The sequence below is a fragment of the Triplophysa rosa genome, linkage group LG24 (assembly GCF_024868665.1).
Source record: "Triplophysa rosa linkage group LG24, Trosa_1v2, whole genome shotgun sequence".
Lineage (NCBI taxonomy): Eukaryota > Metazoa > Chordata > Actinopteri > Cypriniformes > Nemacheilidae > Triplophysa > Triplophysa rosa.
Genome location: NC_079913.1, coordinates 4,359,601 through 4,377,113, shown reverse-complemented (window position 1 = coordinate 4,377,113; position 17,513 = coordinate 4,359,601). Strand labels below are relative to the sequence as shown.

Genomic DNA, 17,513 nt, shown 5'->3' with positions numbered 1-17,513 from the left:
CTCTCTCTCTCTCTCTCTCTCTCTCTCTCTCTCTCTCTCGCTCTCTCTCTCTCTCTCCCTCTCTCTCTCTCGCTCTCTCTCGCTCTCGCTCTCTCGCTCTCTCTCTCGCTCTCGCTCGCTCTCTCGCTCTCTCTCTCGCTCTCTCTCTCTCTCGCTCTCTGGCGCTTAGAAGTCAAACTTCAGAAGGGATCGTCATGCAGAACAATGTGTCTCTTTCAGACAGATGCTTTTGTTGTGCAGTGACCGAACACACACACACATTTTACACGTTCTGATATTTGTGAAGCACAACAATTAACACGGAGACATTAAGCTTTATGATTTATCATACAGACACATTTATCTTCTATTCAATACTAAGGTTATATCTCATAAAATAGGATTTCACTTCAGCTCATTGACTGCTGAATAATTGTAACAAAGTCACTCAGTTTCATGTTGTGATGTTTTCTCTCTACAGGCTTCATGGGATGGACTGACAGGTCGAATTCTCTTCAACAGAACCAATGGCCTGAGAACCGACTTTGATCTGGACGTCATCAGTCTCAAAGAGAACGGACTGGAGAAGGTGTGTGTTTGTGCGCGTGTGTGTGTGTGTATTCAGGCATGTGTGATATGTTTGTAAGTGTGTGTTTCCTGCACAGATCGGCACGTGGGATCCTCCTCGTGGACTGAACATGACAGAAAACCACAAGAGTAAAATGACCAACATCACAGACTCACTGTCCAACAAATCACTGCGTGTGTCCACCATACTGGTAAACACACACACACACACACTTGTGTTCATATTGGTGTGTGTGTGTGATCATCAGGTTTCTCTCTCTCACACACAAACAGGAGGAGCCGTATGTTATGTTTAAGAAATCAGACAAACCTCTTTACGGTAATGATCGTTTCGAGGGATTCTGTGTGGATCTGCTGCGAGAACTCTCTGGAATCCTGGGCTTCCGTTACGAGATCCGACTGGTGGAGGACGGGAAGTACGGAGTGTTCGAGGAGAGCACGGGCCAGTGGAACGGCATGGTCCGCGAGCTGATGGATCACGTGAGTAGTTGCCATGGTTACAGAGATGGTGGTGACTCACAGTGTCACCTTTGAATGAAAATAGCTTTAATGGGAGTAAATAATGTGTCACTCTTCAGTTTGGTTCTGCTGGTCTCTGGTGGTCTTATAAACCTGACGCTCGCTCATGTGTGAGATCACGCGTTCACAGATCTGATGTTTCAAGAATATTTTGCAGTTTGATTTTTGAAGTGATGGATCAGGTGATCTGTTTGTGTCGTGTCGTGTGTTGGTGATGAACAGAAAGCAGATCTGGCCGTGGCTCCGCTCACCATCACGTATGTCCGAGAGAAGGTGATTGACTTCTCCAAGCCCTTCATGACCCTGGGCATCAGCATCCTGTACCGTAAACCCAATGGCACCAACCCCGGAGTCTTCTCCTTCCTCAACCCTCTCTCTCCTGACATCTGGATGTATATTCTGCTGGCTTGTTTGGGTGTCAGTTGTGTGCTGTTTGTCATAGCCAGGTAACATGTTATGCATTTAAAGCTCATTGTCAGGAGACCCTAACCCTGTAACAAAAATCTAGTACTTTCTTTTTTTTAAGTAAAAATACTTGTGTAACAGTAAGAAAGTACTAGATTCTTTATCTACTTAAAAGTAGAACACTGACATGTATTTATGAAATGTAGTGGAGTATAAAAAGTATAATAGCATGCTTTATAATGTGGTAAACTTGCATGTCTCCAAAGTAAAAGCACTCTGATAAAGTACAGATACTTGAAATTGTCCACCTCCGTGTTTCAGTTTATCATAGTATTGCGTTAAAAACCCGTCTGGACATCCCATAATGACTTTATCACTTTAATATGTCTCTGTGGTGCGGTCATGTCTTCAGTGTTTATATGGTGACAGTCCTGCTGATGTATGGACCTCTGGAGGGAGATAGGGTGTAACAGCCTCTGGATGTCAGAGATGCTCTGTTACTATGGTGATATGATAGTGAAGGAAAGTCATTACTGTCTGTTTGTGAGGCATCATGGGTTCTTTTTTATTTTAGTTGTTCTTAATGGTATACTGTATGTTGGATAGACAAAGCAACAACATAAATCAGAATCAGAAGGAGCTTTATTACTAAGTATGTTTACACACACAAGGAATTTGACTTGGCGAGAGGAGCTTAGTGCAGAAGAAAGTGTACACATGGTGCACTATGTGCAATGTGATGGAAAGTGTGTAGTAAGAGCTTTTAATTGTTCAGGCTGAGTATAGCCTGCGGGGAAAAAATGTTCTTGTGTTTGGCTGTTCTGGTGGTCAGTGCTCTGTAGCGCCGGCCAGATGGCAACAGTTCGAAGAGGGAGTGAGCTGGGTGAGTGGGGTCCAAAAAGCGTTTGTGGGCTGCCCTTAACTTCCGGTACACATTCACAAACAATAGAGTGCCTATAGATTATTTCTGATAACAAGCAAAAGAAACCAAGAAGCGGTACTTGGCTAAACTTCTCTCCATTATGAATTTAGACTGCGATACCATTCAACAAATTGCTTATTTAATGAAATTAACATACAACAAAATTCAACATATCGCTTATTTTATACAATTATTATACAATAAAATAATAGTATAAATTAATATGAACATAAATAAAATAACATTTAAATAGTTATATTATTAGGCACTATAGCCAAACACAGCCCGGAAGTTAACCGGGGGTCAGGAGCGCGCATCTGGTCTATAAAATGTCATTTTATTTGCTGTCATAGCATCTTGTTCTGATCTATAAATTCCAATATTAACATTTCAATATCATAATGTTTCATGATCAGAAAACATGTTTAACTCGAAATGCAGAAAAGAGTTTCAAATCCTGTACACACACACACACGCACACACACACACACACACACACACACACACACACACACACACACACACACACACACACACACTTACACACACACACACTTGTGGCCACCTGATCCCTGTCTCACCTCATAGACAAACACAGAGATTCTGGGCTGTTTTATCATTCTGGACACGAGCGCATGTGTGATCATAGTTCTCCTGTGACCTTACCTGCCAGCCACTGTCTTACACACACACACATTTCTCAGACGAGACATTGTAAATGTGTGTTTGTGTTCATTTTGTTTGTGTTCTGCTGTGTGTGTGTGTGTGTGTGTGTGTGTGTGTGTGTGTGTGTGTGTGTGTGTGTGTGTGTGTGTGTGTGTGTGTGTGTGTGTGTGTGTGTTCAGGTTCAGTCCGTACGAGTGGTATAATCCTCATCCGTGTAATCCAGACTCAGACGTGGTGGAGAATAACTTCACACTACTCAACAGTTTCTGGTTTGGTGTTGGAGCTCTCATGAGACAGGGTGAGTCTCGTGCTGATGATGAGTCATTCCATCCATCCATCAAGTGTTTCTAACATCATATCATACTCTCCTCAGGATCTGAGCTCATGCCTAAAGCTCTGTCCACGAGGATTGTGGGAGGAATCTGGTGGTTTTTCACCCTCATCATTATTTCATCTTACACTGCCAATCTGGCGGCATTCCTGACGGTGGAGCGGATGGAGTCACCCATCGATTCTGCCGACGATCTGGCCAAACAGACCAAGATTCTGTACGGCGTGGTGGAGGACGGCGCCACCATGACTTTCTTTAAGGTACCGCGGGAGGAGCAAAGATCACACAAATAAAATCACAGCAGAGATCCGTTACTCTCTCTCTCTCTCCTGCAGAAAACAAAGATCTCCACGTACGATAAGATGTGGGAGTTCATGAACAGCCGTCGACAGTCTGTGATGGTGAAGAGCGTGGAGGAAGGAATCCAGCGGGTCCTCACGTCAGATTACGCTTTCCTGATGGAGTCCACGGCCATCGAGTTTGTCACCCAGCGTAACTGTAACCTCACACAGATCGGAGGACTCGTCGACTCTAAAGCTTACGGCGTCGGGATGCCCATGGGTGAGAAATACAATTTACCACAAAACATTTTCTAAAAAGAGAGAAAGTCATACAGGTTTGACGTGACGGGTTTTGAGTGAACGTCACCTCATCACACTCCATCATAATAGAGCTGTCTCACCATCCTCACATCTGGACAGAACGTCACCATCACCATCCCATCATCATAAAACCGTCTCCGTGGCGATCTGCCACGATTCACGACCCTGCTGTGAATGAACACAATATTTATTACAGTTGATGATGAAAAGAGGAGAGAGGAGGCGCTGTGTGCATGTAAACGGTCTGGTCCTATTTTATTTAATCTTGTGTAGAGTTAGACATCTGTCATTCCAGTTTGAGAAGAGATGTCAATAATATGTCAAACCGAGCTCAGATTTGTCAAGTCTGCAATCAAAAGTCAGTATTATTGAAGATCTCAGTATCAACTCAAACATTTCTCATCAATTGTACTCAAATCCACACTGTAAAAAAATGTAAACTGGAAAAACAGAAATATACCATAAAATAATTGTTTTCCTTGTAAAATTATAGGATATAAGGATATATATTCAATTGTTTTCCCCGTTCTTCTTGTAAATTTGTTGTCTTTTTCTGTAATTTTATAGTTTTTGACCGTACTTAAAAAATAAACAAAAAAACCCTCTCTCCCAGCTTGGGCGCCAGTAAAATAACGGTTTTCCCTGTAAAATTACATTTCCCCTGGTTTTCTTGTAAATTTGCGGTCTTTTTCTGTAATTTTACGGTTTTTGACCGTATTTTCAAATTACATTTTACGCAGAAAATATGACAAATTACATTGTTTTTTTTACAGTGCAGATTATGTCTACATTCATTTTACACGTGTTTCAACAGTTCTCTATAACATCTGAGACTAACATCGTGTCTATACCAGACGCGATGCGACGCGATGCGACGCGACACACGGCTTGATCTAATGGGATTGTCGCGCCACGTACGGTGTGGACAAAATTTTAAATTATAATGGATTCTAATGCGTTCTATTGTCTCTTGTCGCAGACACGGTGTTAGTTCAATGAAACACAAGTGAGAAGTGCATCAGATCTCTTGAGCTGCTTGTGTTGTATTTGATTGTATGGTTGGATGTCGTTTCATTCCTGCAGTAGTAGTGAAATGCTGTCTGAAGTGTAATTTCCCACAAGTCTCCTCTTCACTTTAGTCACGGCCGCATTGATCTGTGAGCATTCACGATGAGACACAGAAGCAGTTTTATATAAACATTAATATGTGTGGGGGTGGAATCTTTATCTCCTGAAACCTCTCTCTGTGCGTGTTAGTTATTTCTGCCTCCCATCGGGGTAATCCTGTTAACTGCACACACGCTTCACAATTCACAATCTGTGTCTTGTGTTTAATAAGCATTGAATCGCATCTCCCCTCACTGCGTCTGACAGCCGGGATTGAGATTGTAAAAGTGCGCCTTTGATCTGTCGCTCCCCGCTGCGCTTTCTGCATTCTGTCGGGAGCCGAGTTTAAATGTGACTCACTGCCGTTCATTCAGCGGGACACCGTGGGCTCTCTGTTCCTCTGCAGGACAAAATACAGATTCCTGGAATCACATCAGTGCTTCTCTAATACTAATACATCTGGATTAATGACGTCTGAAGTTTAAAGAAGTCTCGCTGTGTCTAAACAAGAGACAGAAGACTTACATTCTCTTGTGAGAAATAATCACAGAATCGAATGAGAGTGTAAAATGAACGTAGAAATAATCTGGATTTGATGAGAAATGATTGAGTGCATATTGAAATCTTAAATAATATTGACTTTTGATTTCAGACTTGACAAATCTGAGAGACATTCTGCCATCATCGGTGAGCGTTTTGTAGCTTCTCATCTGTTTCTCTCCGTCGTCTCCCTTGTGTAGGTTCTCCGTACCGAGACAAGATCACCATCGCCATCCTGCAGTTACAGGAGGAGGGGAAGCTTCACATGATGAAGGAGAAGTGGTGGAGAGGGAACGGCTGTCCGGAGGAGGATAATAAAGAGGCGAGTGCACTCGGTGTGCAGAACATCGGTGGGATCTTCATCGTTCTGGCCGCCGGTCTGGTGCTGTCTGTGTTTGTGGCCGTCGGGGAGGTGCTGTATAAATCCAAACAGAACGCTCAAATAGAGAAGGTATCGCTCAAACGAAACACATTCATTAAGCTACTACCCTTACAACAAATAAGTGTACTTCAAGTTCATTCCATTGCGCAACGCTTCAGAAAATGTGTATATTTAATAAAGAACACTGTAAAACTTTGTAATTTCGCAACAGGTTTGCCAGTAACTTACTGTAGATTTAATTTACAATTTTATTTTAAGCATAAACCTACCTGGTTTATATATTTTTCTCTCATAAAGCAAGGCTAAATATCTTAGGTCACTTTTCTTGTTATGTAAATGTATGGTAATTTAAGAAGTTTTAAATATGTTTACTAGAAAACAAGACAAAAATGCTTAGGAAGAATGTCATTTTTTGCAGTGTTTCTGTGCCAGTCTCTTCTTGCTCATTTTGAATCTGAAAAGTCAAAGTGTTTTAATTTTGATTAAAGTAATTGAAAACAGTACTAATAGGAAAGTAGTATTAAGCAGTAATTAAATCTACAGTAAGTTACAAACCTGCTGGAAAACTACAGCAAAGTTTTACAGTGTACACTACGTATATAGTAAGTACTAGTACACTTGTACTGTACGTGTATTGTTTCACTTGGGACTAAATTGACCCACGTTTTGTTTTTTACTTGTTTGTACTTGTTCTGTGTCTTTTATCGATGGGAACAATAAAAAATGTAATTGTATAAAAAGTGTACTTTAAAGTATAGCCTACTTTAAGTGTAGTAAACTTTGAGTAAACAACCAGAGTCTGAGAAGTACATATAAAGTAGACTGAAAATACACCTTATTTTGTTTTTAGTTTAAAAAAGTATATTAATAGAATAAAAAAAACACATTTTTGGTAAGGGTAGTTAATGACTGCTCTTTTAAATCATCTTACACATGATGATGTGTGGTCATGTACAGTATATGATGGTGTTGTGTGTTGATGTGCAGCGGTCGTTCTGCAGTGCGATGGTGGAGGAGCTCAGGGTGTCTCTGAAGTGCCAGCGGAGACGGAAACAGAAAGCTCAGCCGCCGGCCATCGTGAAAACAGAAGAGGTTATAAACATGCATACCTTTAATGACAGGAGGCTCCCGGGGAAAGAGACCATGGCGTGAACGCCGGGACATATCCCATAATGCCTCTGAATCCTGTACTCCTGTAACTCTCGTCCGGCTGACGGACACAAAGATGTTTCCTGTGGAAATCCGGATAGCTTCAGAACATACAAAACACCAGTCCCGAAGCGCAGAGACACACACGGCCCAGACTGAAACGCTTGTGTCTCTATCTGACTGCACCTTTTCATTTGACATGGCTTTGTTTTGTTTTTCGGTGAAAGGCGTAAAGTAAATGTTTGAAATGTGGGAACTGGATCTGATACCCAAATATCTGCAGGTTTGTAAAGTTCACATCATTCAGAGTAAAGATGGCGTGCTGGTTTAGAGATGATGTCAAACACTTCTGATACACTCATCTCTAGTTTCTGAAGCAATTCTTCATTACACTGAACCAATCTATCTTTGATTTGAAGGAAAATATTTGACAAAAATAAAAAATCTGTCTTTATAAGACAAAGATTGGCTCGTGGCATGAAGCATTCACACGACGTCACTGAATAAAAAACACCACAAATATTCAATATTGACTTAACAATAGAATTGATTACAAGTATAAAAACGATTCTCAATGTTCACATTAAATAATATTGTGAAAAATCACTGTCTCTATGGAGAATATAAACTTGATTTTCATTTCTGAAATCCTGATGTTGTGCTCTATTACGGTGTCTCGTAGAAATAAAATATGAAAATAGGCCAAACAAAACACATGACCTGACTTTCTGTAGCAGAAGATCAACAAAACTCTCATACACCTGTATTACATTTACACAATAAATAACTCGCAGAAAGAGCATGATCTGGTTAGTAATCAGTGACATTCGTGAGCATCTCAAAACTCTAACATTTTAAAGGTCACGTCCATCGGTTCAGAAGTCACATCTGATCGTGTGATTTTAATGAGAAGGAAATGAAGGAAAGTGTTTAGCCGCAATCTGTAGTTATTCTTCATTTACAATAAGTCATGTGTACAAACTCAAATGTTTCTGTTGATGCCCGGATGAACATTTAAACCACTCAAGCCAAAGTCGTTCTGTCATTTAGAGAAACTTCAACTTTTCTAGAAAGTCTTTCTACTAGAGTCCATTGTGTCTGTCACAGGCAACCCAACTTTGTTTGTCATTCAACAGATTTATAAAGAGGAAAAAAAGCAGCTTTTGTACAGATTTTGTAGTAAATCTTTCTATTGGTGTGTCTGAGCTAATGTAGGTTAGACAGAATTCAGACGGGACGCGCTTTAGAGATCCAGCTGAGAGCAGACAACGTCTCTCCAAAAATCATCATCTTAATTGTTTGACAAGCATTTTCTGTTTCTGTGTGCGATGTTTGTTTGTGTTTTACCCTCTCCGAGATGTTTCTGTATTATACTGTACCGAGCCAACTTTAGATTTCTCCAAACTGTGTTTAATCTACAGGGACCTTTGGAAAAGAACTATGTTTGAATAGTATCGGGTGGAGAACTGTTCAAAGCTCAACTTGTAATAAAAAAGATATCAAACTGTGTATAATGTGTGATGTTAATGTTTAGAGTTTATAGCATTGCCTTGTAGGGTGACTGTACAGCAACAGTGAAACATATCCAACATAAAACATCATTCACAATCTATTTTATTCCAGAATGATTAAATGAATGAGCTAGTCTCCTGTGCCCGTCAAACCTCTAAAACCAGTCAAACCAGCTGAGCAGATAGTAAAGGGTTGTAAAAAGTGTTTATGACAGCTGCTGGAATAATAATAAAAGGGCTAGTAACATCAAACACAAAAAATGTATTTAATACATTTTGGGAAACTTATTACAAAGACGTGTGTGTATTTATTAAAATAACACGCGCCCAACGCATGTTTAAAAATGTGTTTAACTCTTAAGAAAAACACTCTCACAATACTTTATTATGTGGGTAGTAACTCGGGACATATTCCACCGGGGGGCGCGTGAGGGCTCATAAACTTCAATCTTCCATTAAAACATATTCAAATCGCAGAAGTATTGAAGACGTTTTCCTTTTAAAATGTTGTATTTGTTTAAATCAGTAAATTACACGGCTGACTGAAATAATCATCTGCCGCACTGTTTAATAAACCGTCTTTGTGCAGAGATGCCTGTGATTGGGTCATCCTGTGCCGCGCTGAGAAAATAAACAGGAGACACGTGTTGTACTCACCGGAAAACTAAACAATCATTTACAATCATTAATTTATCAGAATAATGATACTAGCCAGTAAAATATTGAGCCCTGGAAGGGTCATGGTGGTAGAAAATGTATAAGACTATAGGAAAATGTACATTTTAAAAGTGTTAAGAGGGAACGCGTTGTTTCAATTGTGTGATTGATCGGCTGAAGACACGAGTCATTACAATTTGATTTTCAAAGTTACGCTTTTGCTTTACATTTACACAAAACAGTACGATATTGCTCACTGAGCGTGGTTAAACAGTATTGTGTCCTATGATCTAGATGATGAATTGTGTTGTATTTCTATGGATCATGCACTCAGTCAGCTGACGCCGAGTCACGTGATATAAAGGATCACATGACCGGTAAACGGTGCACTGAGCGCAGTCGGCACCTGAGGAGCTTCTTCACACACCGGTGCCGTCTGAAATTGACAAGCTGATCAAATTCAGAGATAAGATCAGGTCCGGATTCGGTAAGTGAAGTAAAATTCGACCACATGCGATTAAAACACTCGCGCGCGAGCGTCTGTTTGATTATTTCTGTTCTGATCGTTCTGTACAGTCGGTGTGTGTTTGTGTCCAGCCGGAAGTGAAACTGCTGCAGAGATTTGCACAAAAAGAAAACACACATTTATTTTGTTGAAATGTCGTCATAATAGCCTGTATGAAATGTATAAATTATATCTGTGCTGTTTGTAGAGTAGATATGTAGGAGTTGTGTGACCTCATCATGTGAAAAGTGTCACGTGTCTTTACCTGTCAGGTGTTTCCCTGAGATCTTTACAACATGTATTAAACTCGAGATATTAAACTACGTGCTTTCTTTTCATTCTCAATTACAAATATTATCTGGCTTTACTATATGTCAAAGAAATGTGTGCGACTGTGAATTGCTACATTTGCTAAAATATCACGTTAATTCTGTGCATCCATTTAATGTACATATAGACTCATAATGAGTCCCAATTTGTTATGTTAGTTACATGTTATTTTATCTTTACACACAAGACCAAACTGAAAATCAACTCTCTGAGATTCTGCATGTATGCAATGATGTGTTTGAATCTTTGCGTTCATTTGTATTTCTTTGTGTTTCAGATATGCAAAGAGCAGCGGTGCTTTTAGTTCTGGCATTCTCAACGTCCACCTTTTCTTTGGACAATGGTCTGATGAGGACTCCACCTATGGGCTGGTTAGCCTGGGAACGGTACCGCTGCAATACCGACTGTCAGAATGACCCTGAAAACTGCATCAGGTACAGCGCCCTCATCTGTCTCTTAACTGACAACAGTTATCATCTCCTATGATCCGCAGTTTAATCTCGTTTCTCTCCTCTGCAGTGAGAAATTATTCATGGATATGGCTGACAGGTTGTCTGAGGACGGCTGGAAAGAGCTGGGTTACGTCTACGTCAACATCGATGACTGCTGGTCCTCAATGCAGAGAGACGGACAGGGTCGACTTCAGGCTGACCCCAAGAGGTTCTGATCTCATCTGACTCTCTGTTAGCAATGAATTAAACGCGTTCATCGCTCATCTGATGATATTGTGTGAATATGCAGGTTTCCGGGTGGCATCGCTAAGCTGGCGCGTTACGTTCATGACCGCGGCTTAAAACTGGGTATCTATGGAGACATGGGCACGCACACGTGCGGCGGGTACCCGGGGACCACTCTGGATAAAGTTCAGATTGACGCGCAGACGTTTGCTGAGTGGGGCATCGACATGCTTAAACTGGACGGGTGTTACTCCAACTCCACCTATCAGGAACAGGGTGAGAGACCACGAATAGACAAAAGCAATTTGGTGTTCAGCCTCTATTCTCTATGTACTGATTGTGTAGTTTTCTACATCATGTTGAGGTTTTTTTTTTTAAATTTTTTAATGTAGGTTACCCAATGATGTCAAAAGCCCTCAATGCTACAAGCCGTCCTATTGGCTACTCCTGCAGTTGGCCCGCCTACCAGGGAGGACTCCCACCCAAAGTGAGTTCACAGTATCAATGTTTATTTCTTATTTTAATACTCTTTTCATGTCCATTCAAATCATTTGATGAGTGTGTACTAAACATTTCTGTAATGATAACTTCATTATATTTAAGGTTCAGTTAAATGCTCAGATATGTTGTATTATGGAATACATGCATTCTGTTATGCTTTTTAGGTTGATTTGGGTGAGAATCACATGTTTTAGTGAAATAGATTCATTTCTCACAGATTGATTGTGTGTGTGTTTGTTTTTAGGTGAATTACACAATGTTGGGTGAGATCTGTAACCTGTGGCGTAACTATGATGATATCCAGGACTCTTGGGACAGCGTTCTGTCTATTGTCGATTGGTTCTTTAATAATCAGGATGAACTTCAGCCCGCTGCCGGGCCGGGCCAGTGGAATGATCCAGACATGGTGAGATCATAACATTCCCATCATCCTCTTTATATTAAACTGAAACTCCTCGCACTGTCTAGGTTTGTTGATGCTCAGCGTACAACCTGACAAATAACTAACAGCTCAAAAGAATCTTCTGTTTTATAACTTATAGTTTAGTTTGTACGCAACTCTACAATAACAGATTTGCTCATGAATTGTTCATTTATCAAATGTATAGTATCATGCAATATATGTCGCTTTGGATAAAAGCGTCTGCCAAATGTAAATGTACATTTATCGAATATAATTTCTCTTTAATTTTTTACCTCAGTTGATCATTGGAGATTTTGGCCTCAGCATGGACCAGTCGCGTGCTCAGATGGCGCTTTGGGGGATCTTGGCCGCGCCTCTCTTCATGTCCAACGATCTGCGGACGATAAGCAGCGGCGCTCGTGCCATCCTGCAGAATAAAGTGGCTATCGCCATCAATCAAGACCCGTTGGGCATCCAGGGCAAACGCCTGCTGAAGGTGAGACCCCGTTAAACTCAACTCCATTACCGTGAATGATCTTCTTGTCTCATGTGTGATGTGTGTTCTTTCAGGAGAAGAGCGGCATCGAGGTCTTCTGGAGGCCTCTGTATAAAGGAGCGAGCGCTTTGGTGTTCGTCAGCAGACGTTCAGACATGCCGTATCGCTATAAGACATCACTGAAGACTCTCAACTACACACCCGGCGTCTATGAGGTCAGAATTCACATCCACTGTCACTCCTCTTGTCATTTACTCTAGTGTATTTTACACACACACACACACTCATACCACTGGCATATCTGGCATACTGCCATGTAGGTCGGAACTGCATCCAAGTTTTTCCACCTACTGCACTTGTGTATATGGTTGAGTGACAAAGGGATTTGACTCTCTCTCTCAGGTGTATGATGTGTTCATGGAGCGCACCGTGTCGACTCTGAAGGACAGCACTGAGTTTGTCGTCTCCATTAACCCGTCTGGTGTGGTCATGTGGTACCTCTCTCCAGCATCTGATTGGCAGGAAGAGGCAGACTCTCTTCGTTTCAGTGAGAAGCTGATTGGACGAAAGTTCCACCGGCATGCTAAAGACGCTCACGCTCCTCTGGTGCTCTGACCTGCTCTCATTGGCTCATTTGTCTAAAGGTAACGCCCACTGGACGCTCAGGGAGATCATTTAACCAATGAAAAGTGCCTACAGTCAACACATCTCTTGTTTTATGATTCAATTTTATATAGGGGTTGTTTCTACAAATGTGATTTGTTTTGTTTTTATATTGTTTAAAGTTCAATCTTGAGCTGATGAATGCTGGAAGTTCTTATAACAGTTATTACAAAAATGAAAAACAATGTTGTACTTGATAAAATCATGCTGTTGAAATCAATGTCAGTGATGTGTGCTGCTGTGTTTTTAACTTGAAATAAACTGATTTGCTTTTGTTGTGACCAGATTCACGCTCACGTGATGTGATTCATTCTTTTGTCCACCACAGAGCAGCAGAGAGTTACTGAGCTGTTTACAATAATGTCACAATCTGCTTAAGAGTTTTCATGGTTCCTGTGTGGTAAATAACCACCTCAATCATAAAACCACCTCTTCTGATTCAAACCCTGATAGACACAGAAGATCTACACCAGTGGTCAACCTTCCTGAAGATTTCAGCTCTAAACCCAATCAAACACACCTGAACTATCTAATCAAGGTGTTCAGGTTTGCTTGATAATTACAGACAGGTGTGCTGAAGCAGGGTTGGAGCTGCAGTCTGCAGGACAGTCGATCTCCAGGAGCAGGGTTAGTGACCACTGACACACATTTCATACTAATCTGTGATTTTGTGGCCGAATCATTTGAGATTCTCATGTGTTTATCTAAAAGCTTTTAGTCTCAGAGTTCAGTGAGTGGCTGTAAGAGAATCAATGGTGATGTGGTGAGTGTCTCTGCTAAAATATGCTCAACAGACCTTATGCTCATGTGAAGGACTCGGTGGCTCAGTAGGTTGAGCAATGAGATTCACAGACAGATGGTTGCTGGTTCAAGCCCAGCTGAGAGAGACTGAAGAAGACCTGAAGCTGATGGAGGAAGGTGAGTGGCGGTTGAAGTGAAGTGGAGCTGTGATGGGTGAAGAAGGAGGACAGAGGAAAAACACTAACTGCTGAGAAAGGAAATAACTTAATCTCAGTGGGACCAAATGTTTGAATACTAAGTCGACATTGTCGTTTTCTGCAGTAGAATTGCTGCTAGTTATTGTCTCCGAGGTCCGGGGGGGCAGCCCGGATGTTTCCCCCCCACTCTCTGACCACTCAGTCCAGCCTTGTCTCTCTCTTTCGATTGTCCAGCCTTGTCTCGCTCTCTCTCTGTCTCTGATCCTTCACCATCACACCTCAGTGTCCAGACTGGGATTTGAACCGGGATCCTCCACACCAGGAGGATGAGCTCATACCACTGAGCCACTGGCACTTCCACATCTCAGTGTGTTTTCGGTCATGCCTTGTCATCATTCACACTCACAACCTCAAGACACTAAAGCAAACATGAGGCTTGAACCAGGATTGGCCAGACAAGCAGCTGACGCTCTTACCACTGAGCCACTGGAGCTTCCACATGTAAACGTAAACTGCTTTTTTTGGAGGTTTATTATGTTTCAATAACTTATAAATGAATTTATTTCTGTTGTTTGTCCTTGATGAGACTTGAACCAGGATTCTCCAGACAAGCAGCTGACGCTCTTACCACTGAGCCACTGGAGCTTCTGAAGCCATGTCCACCTTTTTTTTTGGACATTTGTCTTTGACAAATACTTATATATACACACACATATACATATATACACACACACACACATACATACACACACATATACATATATATACACACACATACATACATATACATGCATATATATATATATATATTGTAACTTTAAAGGGTTTAAACAGTTGATTGAATACTTATATATTTATACTTATAAAGTGATGAAATTTTAAACAGTATTTCTCATTGTGTCTACACATGAAGACACAAACAACACTGAAACATTCAATAGTTTTTGGGGGGTTGTCTCAATAATCAACCAAAAGATTGACATGAAATCTATAAAAGGAACATTTCACATCTCGTGTGTTCAAATGTTTTCTTGATTTCTTCAGGATAATTGTCATTTATTCATGCTGAGGTTTGTGTTTATGAGCTGATGTTCACAGATATTAAACTCTCTTCAGCTCTCTAATATAATCTTATGAAAGACACACAACAGTATCTTATTATGAGCTGAATTTGAGTTTATTAGATTTATTTGAATTCATTACAACTTTGAGTTCTTTATTGTGTACAAGAGTCATTAAATATGTAACGGCCTCAAACCAACCACATCATAGAGACACAACTTATGTATTAAACACAACACACAATGTTAAGAGTTAAACAAAATTAACATATTTGTAGAGAGGGTGTGGGTGTGAGAGAGGGAGAGAATGGGTGTGGTGGATGGAGTTTGTCTTGATAAGTTGCTGTTGTTTCAGTTTGAAGTCATTTGAGTTTGTTCTTCATTTGATGGTCATCATGAATGTGCAGCGCCGCTCAGTGTTTATACACATCATCATCATCTGCTTCTGTCTTCCAGGTGTGTACATATAAAAAATCATCACTTATACATGATTTACATGTAAATGCTGTGCTTTATACAATCTGAAGAGATGTAATAGTGTGTGTGTGTGTCAGGCTTGGATGTGGGCTCAACGTCAACTTCAAACATCTGTGAGTAACACTGAGATTGACACACAATCTTCATGTCTTCATTCAGTCTGTAACGACAGTAACAGTGATTCAGATGTAAAAACTGAATGAGCGAATGAGTATCATGTTTTACACTGATGTGTTTCAGACGGTCCGCTGGACATCACTCTGTGGGGTCCTGATATGGTGACTGTGGCTATTCCTGCCAGTTTTTTCTGTTTCTCTCAGTGTTCTCCAGCGTGTCTTTACAGCATCACAGCAGACGGCCGCAGCGCAGACACAGATGAGATCACCATCATCATCAGAGAGAGACTGAACATCACCACCGTCACCTGCACAGCAAAAAACAACATCACAGGACACACATCCACGACACATAAGACTCTACAGGTTTTACGTAAGAGATGATCTATATTATTTTTGACTCACCATCAGTCTGTATGTGTCGGGAACTGAAGATATTCATCATTTAAACTTTAGTAAAATCTAGAGAAGATGAATGTTTTTCTCTTCAGAGGGTCCAGAGAATGTGTCCATCAGCGGCCCGGCGTATCTACCCGTCGACCGCTCTCAGAGATTCCTGTGTTCTGCCGTCTGCTGGCCGTCCTGTAATTACAGCTGGACCTCTAATGGACTTCCACGGTCTACATCTGGAAACCAGCTGGTCGTAACTCCATCTGCAGCCGTCGCTATAGAAACGCTCGTCTGCAAGGCGACCAACAGCAAGTCGGGAATCTTCGCCTCTGCTGTCCGGAAACTCTTTGTGACTGGTAAGTCGGAGATCTTCAGCTATCATGTGCGTGTTCAGAGAGTTTGACCGCTCTGTGTTTTTGTCAGATGGCCCGCTGTACACCATCATAAGAGGTCCAGACAGAATCCAGCTTCATTCCAGCACCATGTTTGAGTGTCTGAGCAGGTGTAAACCCTCCTGTAACTACACCTGGACGGCAGAGAACCAAACTCATCACAGCAAGATAATAGACGTGAGCGTTGAGTCCTGGAGAGAATCACTGACGTTAACCTGCACGGCCACAAACATCATCACCAACTCCACTGAAGTGACACAGAAGACGCTCAGCGTGACAGGTAAAATCCCTCAAGCATCCACTGATACTCACATTTAACCTCAGCTCGTCTCATCTGATGTCTCTGATCGAATGACAGAAAACACAGCTGCTCCTCTGAGGATGAATCTGATGTCAGCGTTTGTCATCGCTCTGAGTCTTCACTTCACCTGAAAATGCTGGACTGTCATTCATTACACGAGTGCAGAAGAAAAACCCACAGACTTCCACAACAAACCACATGTGAACTACTGAAAATAACCCGACAGAAGTTAAGGACACAAATATACACACGTGTGTTCACACGTGGAGTTAATTTGACTGATGGGATTAGATCCATGTGGATGAACTGAGTGTTTTTTTTTTTACTGTATTTTTTAAATTAAGTTGAAAGAAACAAGTTAAACTAAAAAGGCTGACTGAATAAAAGTGTTGGTGAAGTGTGGTGAGTTTTATCTTAAGCAGATAGCAGTATTATTCCTCACATTCTCATTCTGATTCATGAAACTGATGGAGTCACACCTAATAAATACACACAAACACAGGTCTGCTCTTGATGTTTCATTGTTGATGTTTGATATTTGTGACACATGAATGTTTGATGTGTTGACTGTGATATTATCAGGCGGGTGTTGGGTGTTTCTGAACATCACTCATATCACATGATAAATGTCAAATCAAACTCATTCATTATCATCATATGGGTGTGTTCTGGATTATAAATCACGCAAAACTCTTTCAGCATTCACACCTGCTCACATGATACACCCACAACCATCTCCATATAAGGACGTCCTGCACATGTTTCAGAATCTCCCCACAGTGTGATGTTAAAGTCGGCATGAAATTAAAAAATGTAAATTCAAATTGTTTTACAGTGTTGCAGTATTCATTAGAAATTATTTATGCGTGCACATCATTATCTTTTTAAAATTAATTTGCACTTGT

The 17,513-nt window shown here is 41.0% G+C and overlaps 3 protein-coding genes across 3 annotated transcripts in view; all 3 read left to right on the top strand.

The window, feature by feature from the left end:
- LOC130547850 (glutamate receptor ionotropic, kainate 2) overlaps positions 1-8,719 on the top strand; it is a 23,738-nt gene extending 15,019 nt beyond the window's left edge. Inside the window, exons 8-16 of the mRNA XM_057324181.1 lie at positions 461-568; positions 645-758; positions 841-1,047; positions 1,309-1,532; positions 3,259-3,377; positions 3,453-3,670; positions 3,746-3,971; positions 5,860-6,110; positions 7,029-8,719. Coding sequence (XP_057180164.1) covers positions 461-568; positions 645-758; positions 841-1,047; positions 1,309-1,532; positions 3,259-3,377; positions 3,453-3,670; positions 3,746-3,971; positions 5,860-6,110; positions 7,029-7,193 — 1,632 coding nt within the window. The 3' untranslated portion in view covers positions 7,194-8,719. The remainder of the gene's footprint in view (positions 1-460; positions 569-644; positions 759-840; positions 1,048-1,308; positions 1,533-3,258; positions 3,378-3,452; positions 3,671-3,745; positions 3,972-5,859; positions 6,111-7,028) is intronic.
- Positions 8,720-9,735: 1,016 nt separating this feature from the next.
- On the top strand, positions 9,736-13,252 carry naga (N-acetylgalactosaminidase, alpha). The gene is made up of 9 exons (XM_057324315.1): positions 9,736-9,845; positions 10,471-10,627; positions 10,713-10,853; positions 10,935-11,146; positions 11,263-11,357; positions 11,616-11,777; positions 12,073-12,270; positions 12,345-12,485; positions 12,673-13,252. The coding sequence occupies exons 2-9, from the start codon at positions 10,473-10,475 to the stop codon at positions 12,883-12,885; spliced, it is 1,317 nt and encodes a 438-aa protein (XP_057180298.1). The 5' UTR covers positions 9,736-9,845; positions 10,471-10,472; the 3' UTR covers positions 12,886-13,252.
- A 1,127-nt stretch (positions 13,253-14,379) lies between these two features.
- LOC130547981 (carcinoembryonic antigen-related cell adhesion molecule 5-like) lies at positions 14,380-16,775 on the top strand. Its single transcript, XM_057324383.1, has 6 exons — positions 14,380-15,388; positions 15,487-15,522; positions 15,650-15,898; positions 16,017-16,271; positions 16,339-16,587; positions 16,666-16,775. The coding sequence occupies exons 1-6, from the start codon at positions 15,253-15,255 to the stop codon at positions 16,737-16,739; spliced, it is 999 nt and encodes a 332-aa protein (XP_057180366.1). The 5' UTR covers positions 14,380-15,252; the 3' UTR covers positions 16,740-16,775.
- The last annotated feature ends 738 nt before the right edge of the window (positions 16,776-17,513 follow it).

Excerpts from the sequence above, each read along its gene's own strand:
- naga (XM_057324315.1), top strand. The coding sequence starts at position 10,473 with ATGCAAAGAGCAGCGGTGCTTTTAGTTCTGGCATTCTCAACGTCCACC. Across the intron at positions 10,628-10,712 it reads GACCCTGAAAACTGCATCAG|TGAGAAATTATTCATGGATA; the intron begins GTACAGCGCCCT and ends TCTCCTCTGCAG. Across the intron at positions 12,486-12,672 it reads ACACACCCGGCGTCTATGAG|GTGTATGATGTGTTCATGGA; the intron begins GTCAGAATTCAC and ends TCTCTCTCTCAG.
- LOC130547981 (XM_057324383.1), top strand. The coding sequence starts at position 15,253 with ATGGAGTTTGTCTTGATAAGTTGCTGTTGTTTCAGTTTGAAGTCATTT. Across the intron at positions 15,899-16,016 it reads TAAGACTCTACAGGTTTTAC|AGGGTCCAGAGAATGTGTCC; the intron begins GTAAGAGATGAT and ends TTTTCTCTTCAG. Across the intron at positions 16,588-16,665 it reads GAAGACGCTCAGCGTGACAG|AAAACACAGCTGCTCCTCTG; the intron begins GTAAAATCCCTC and ends ATCGAATGACAG.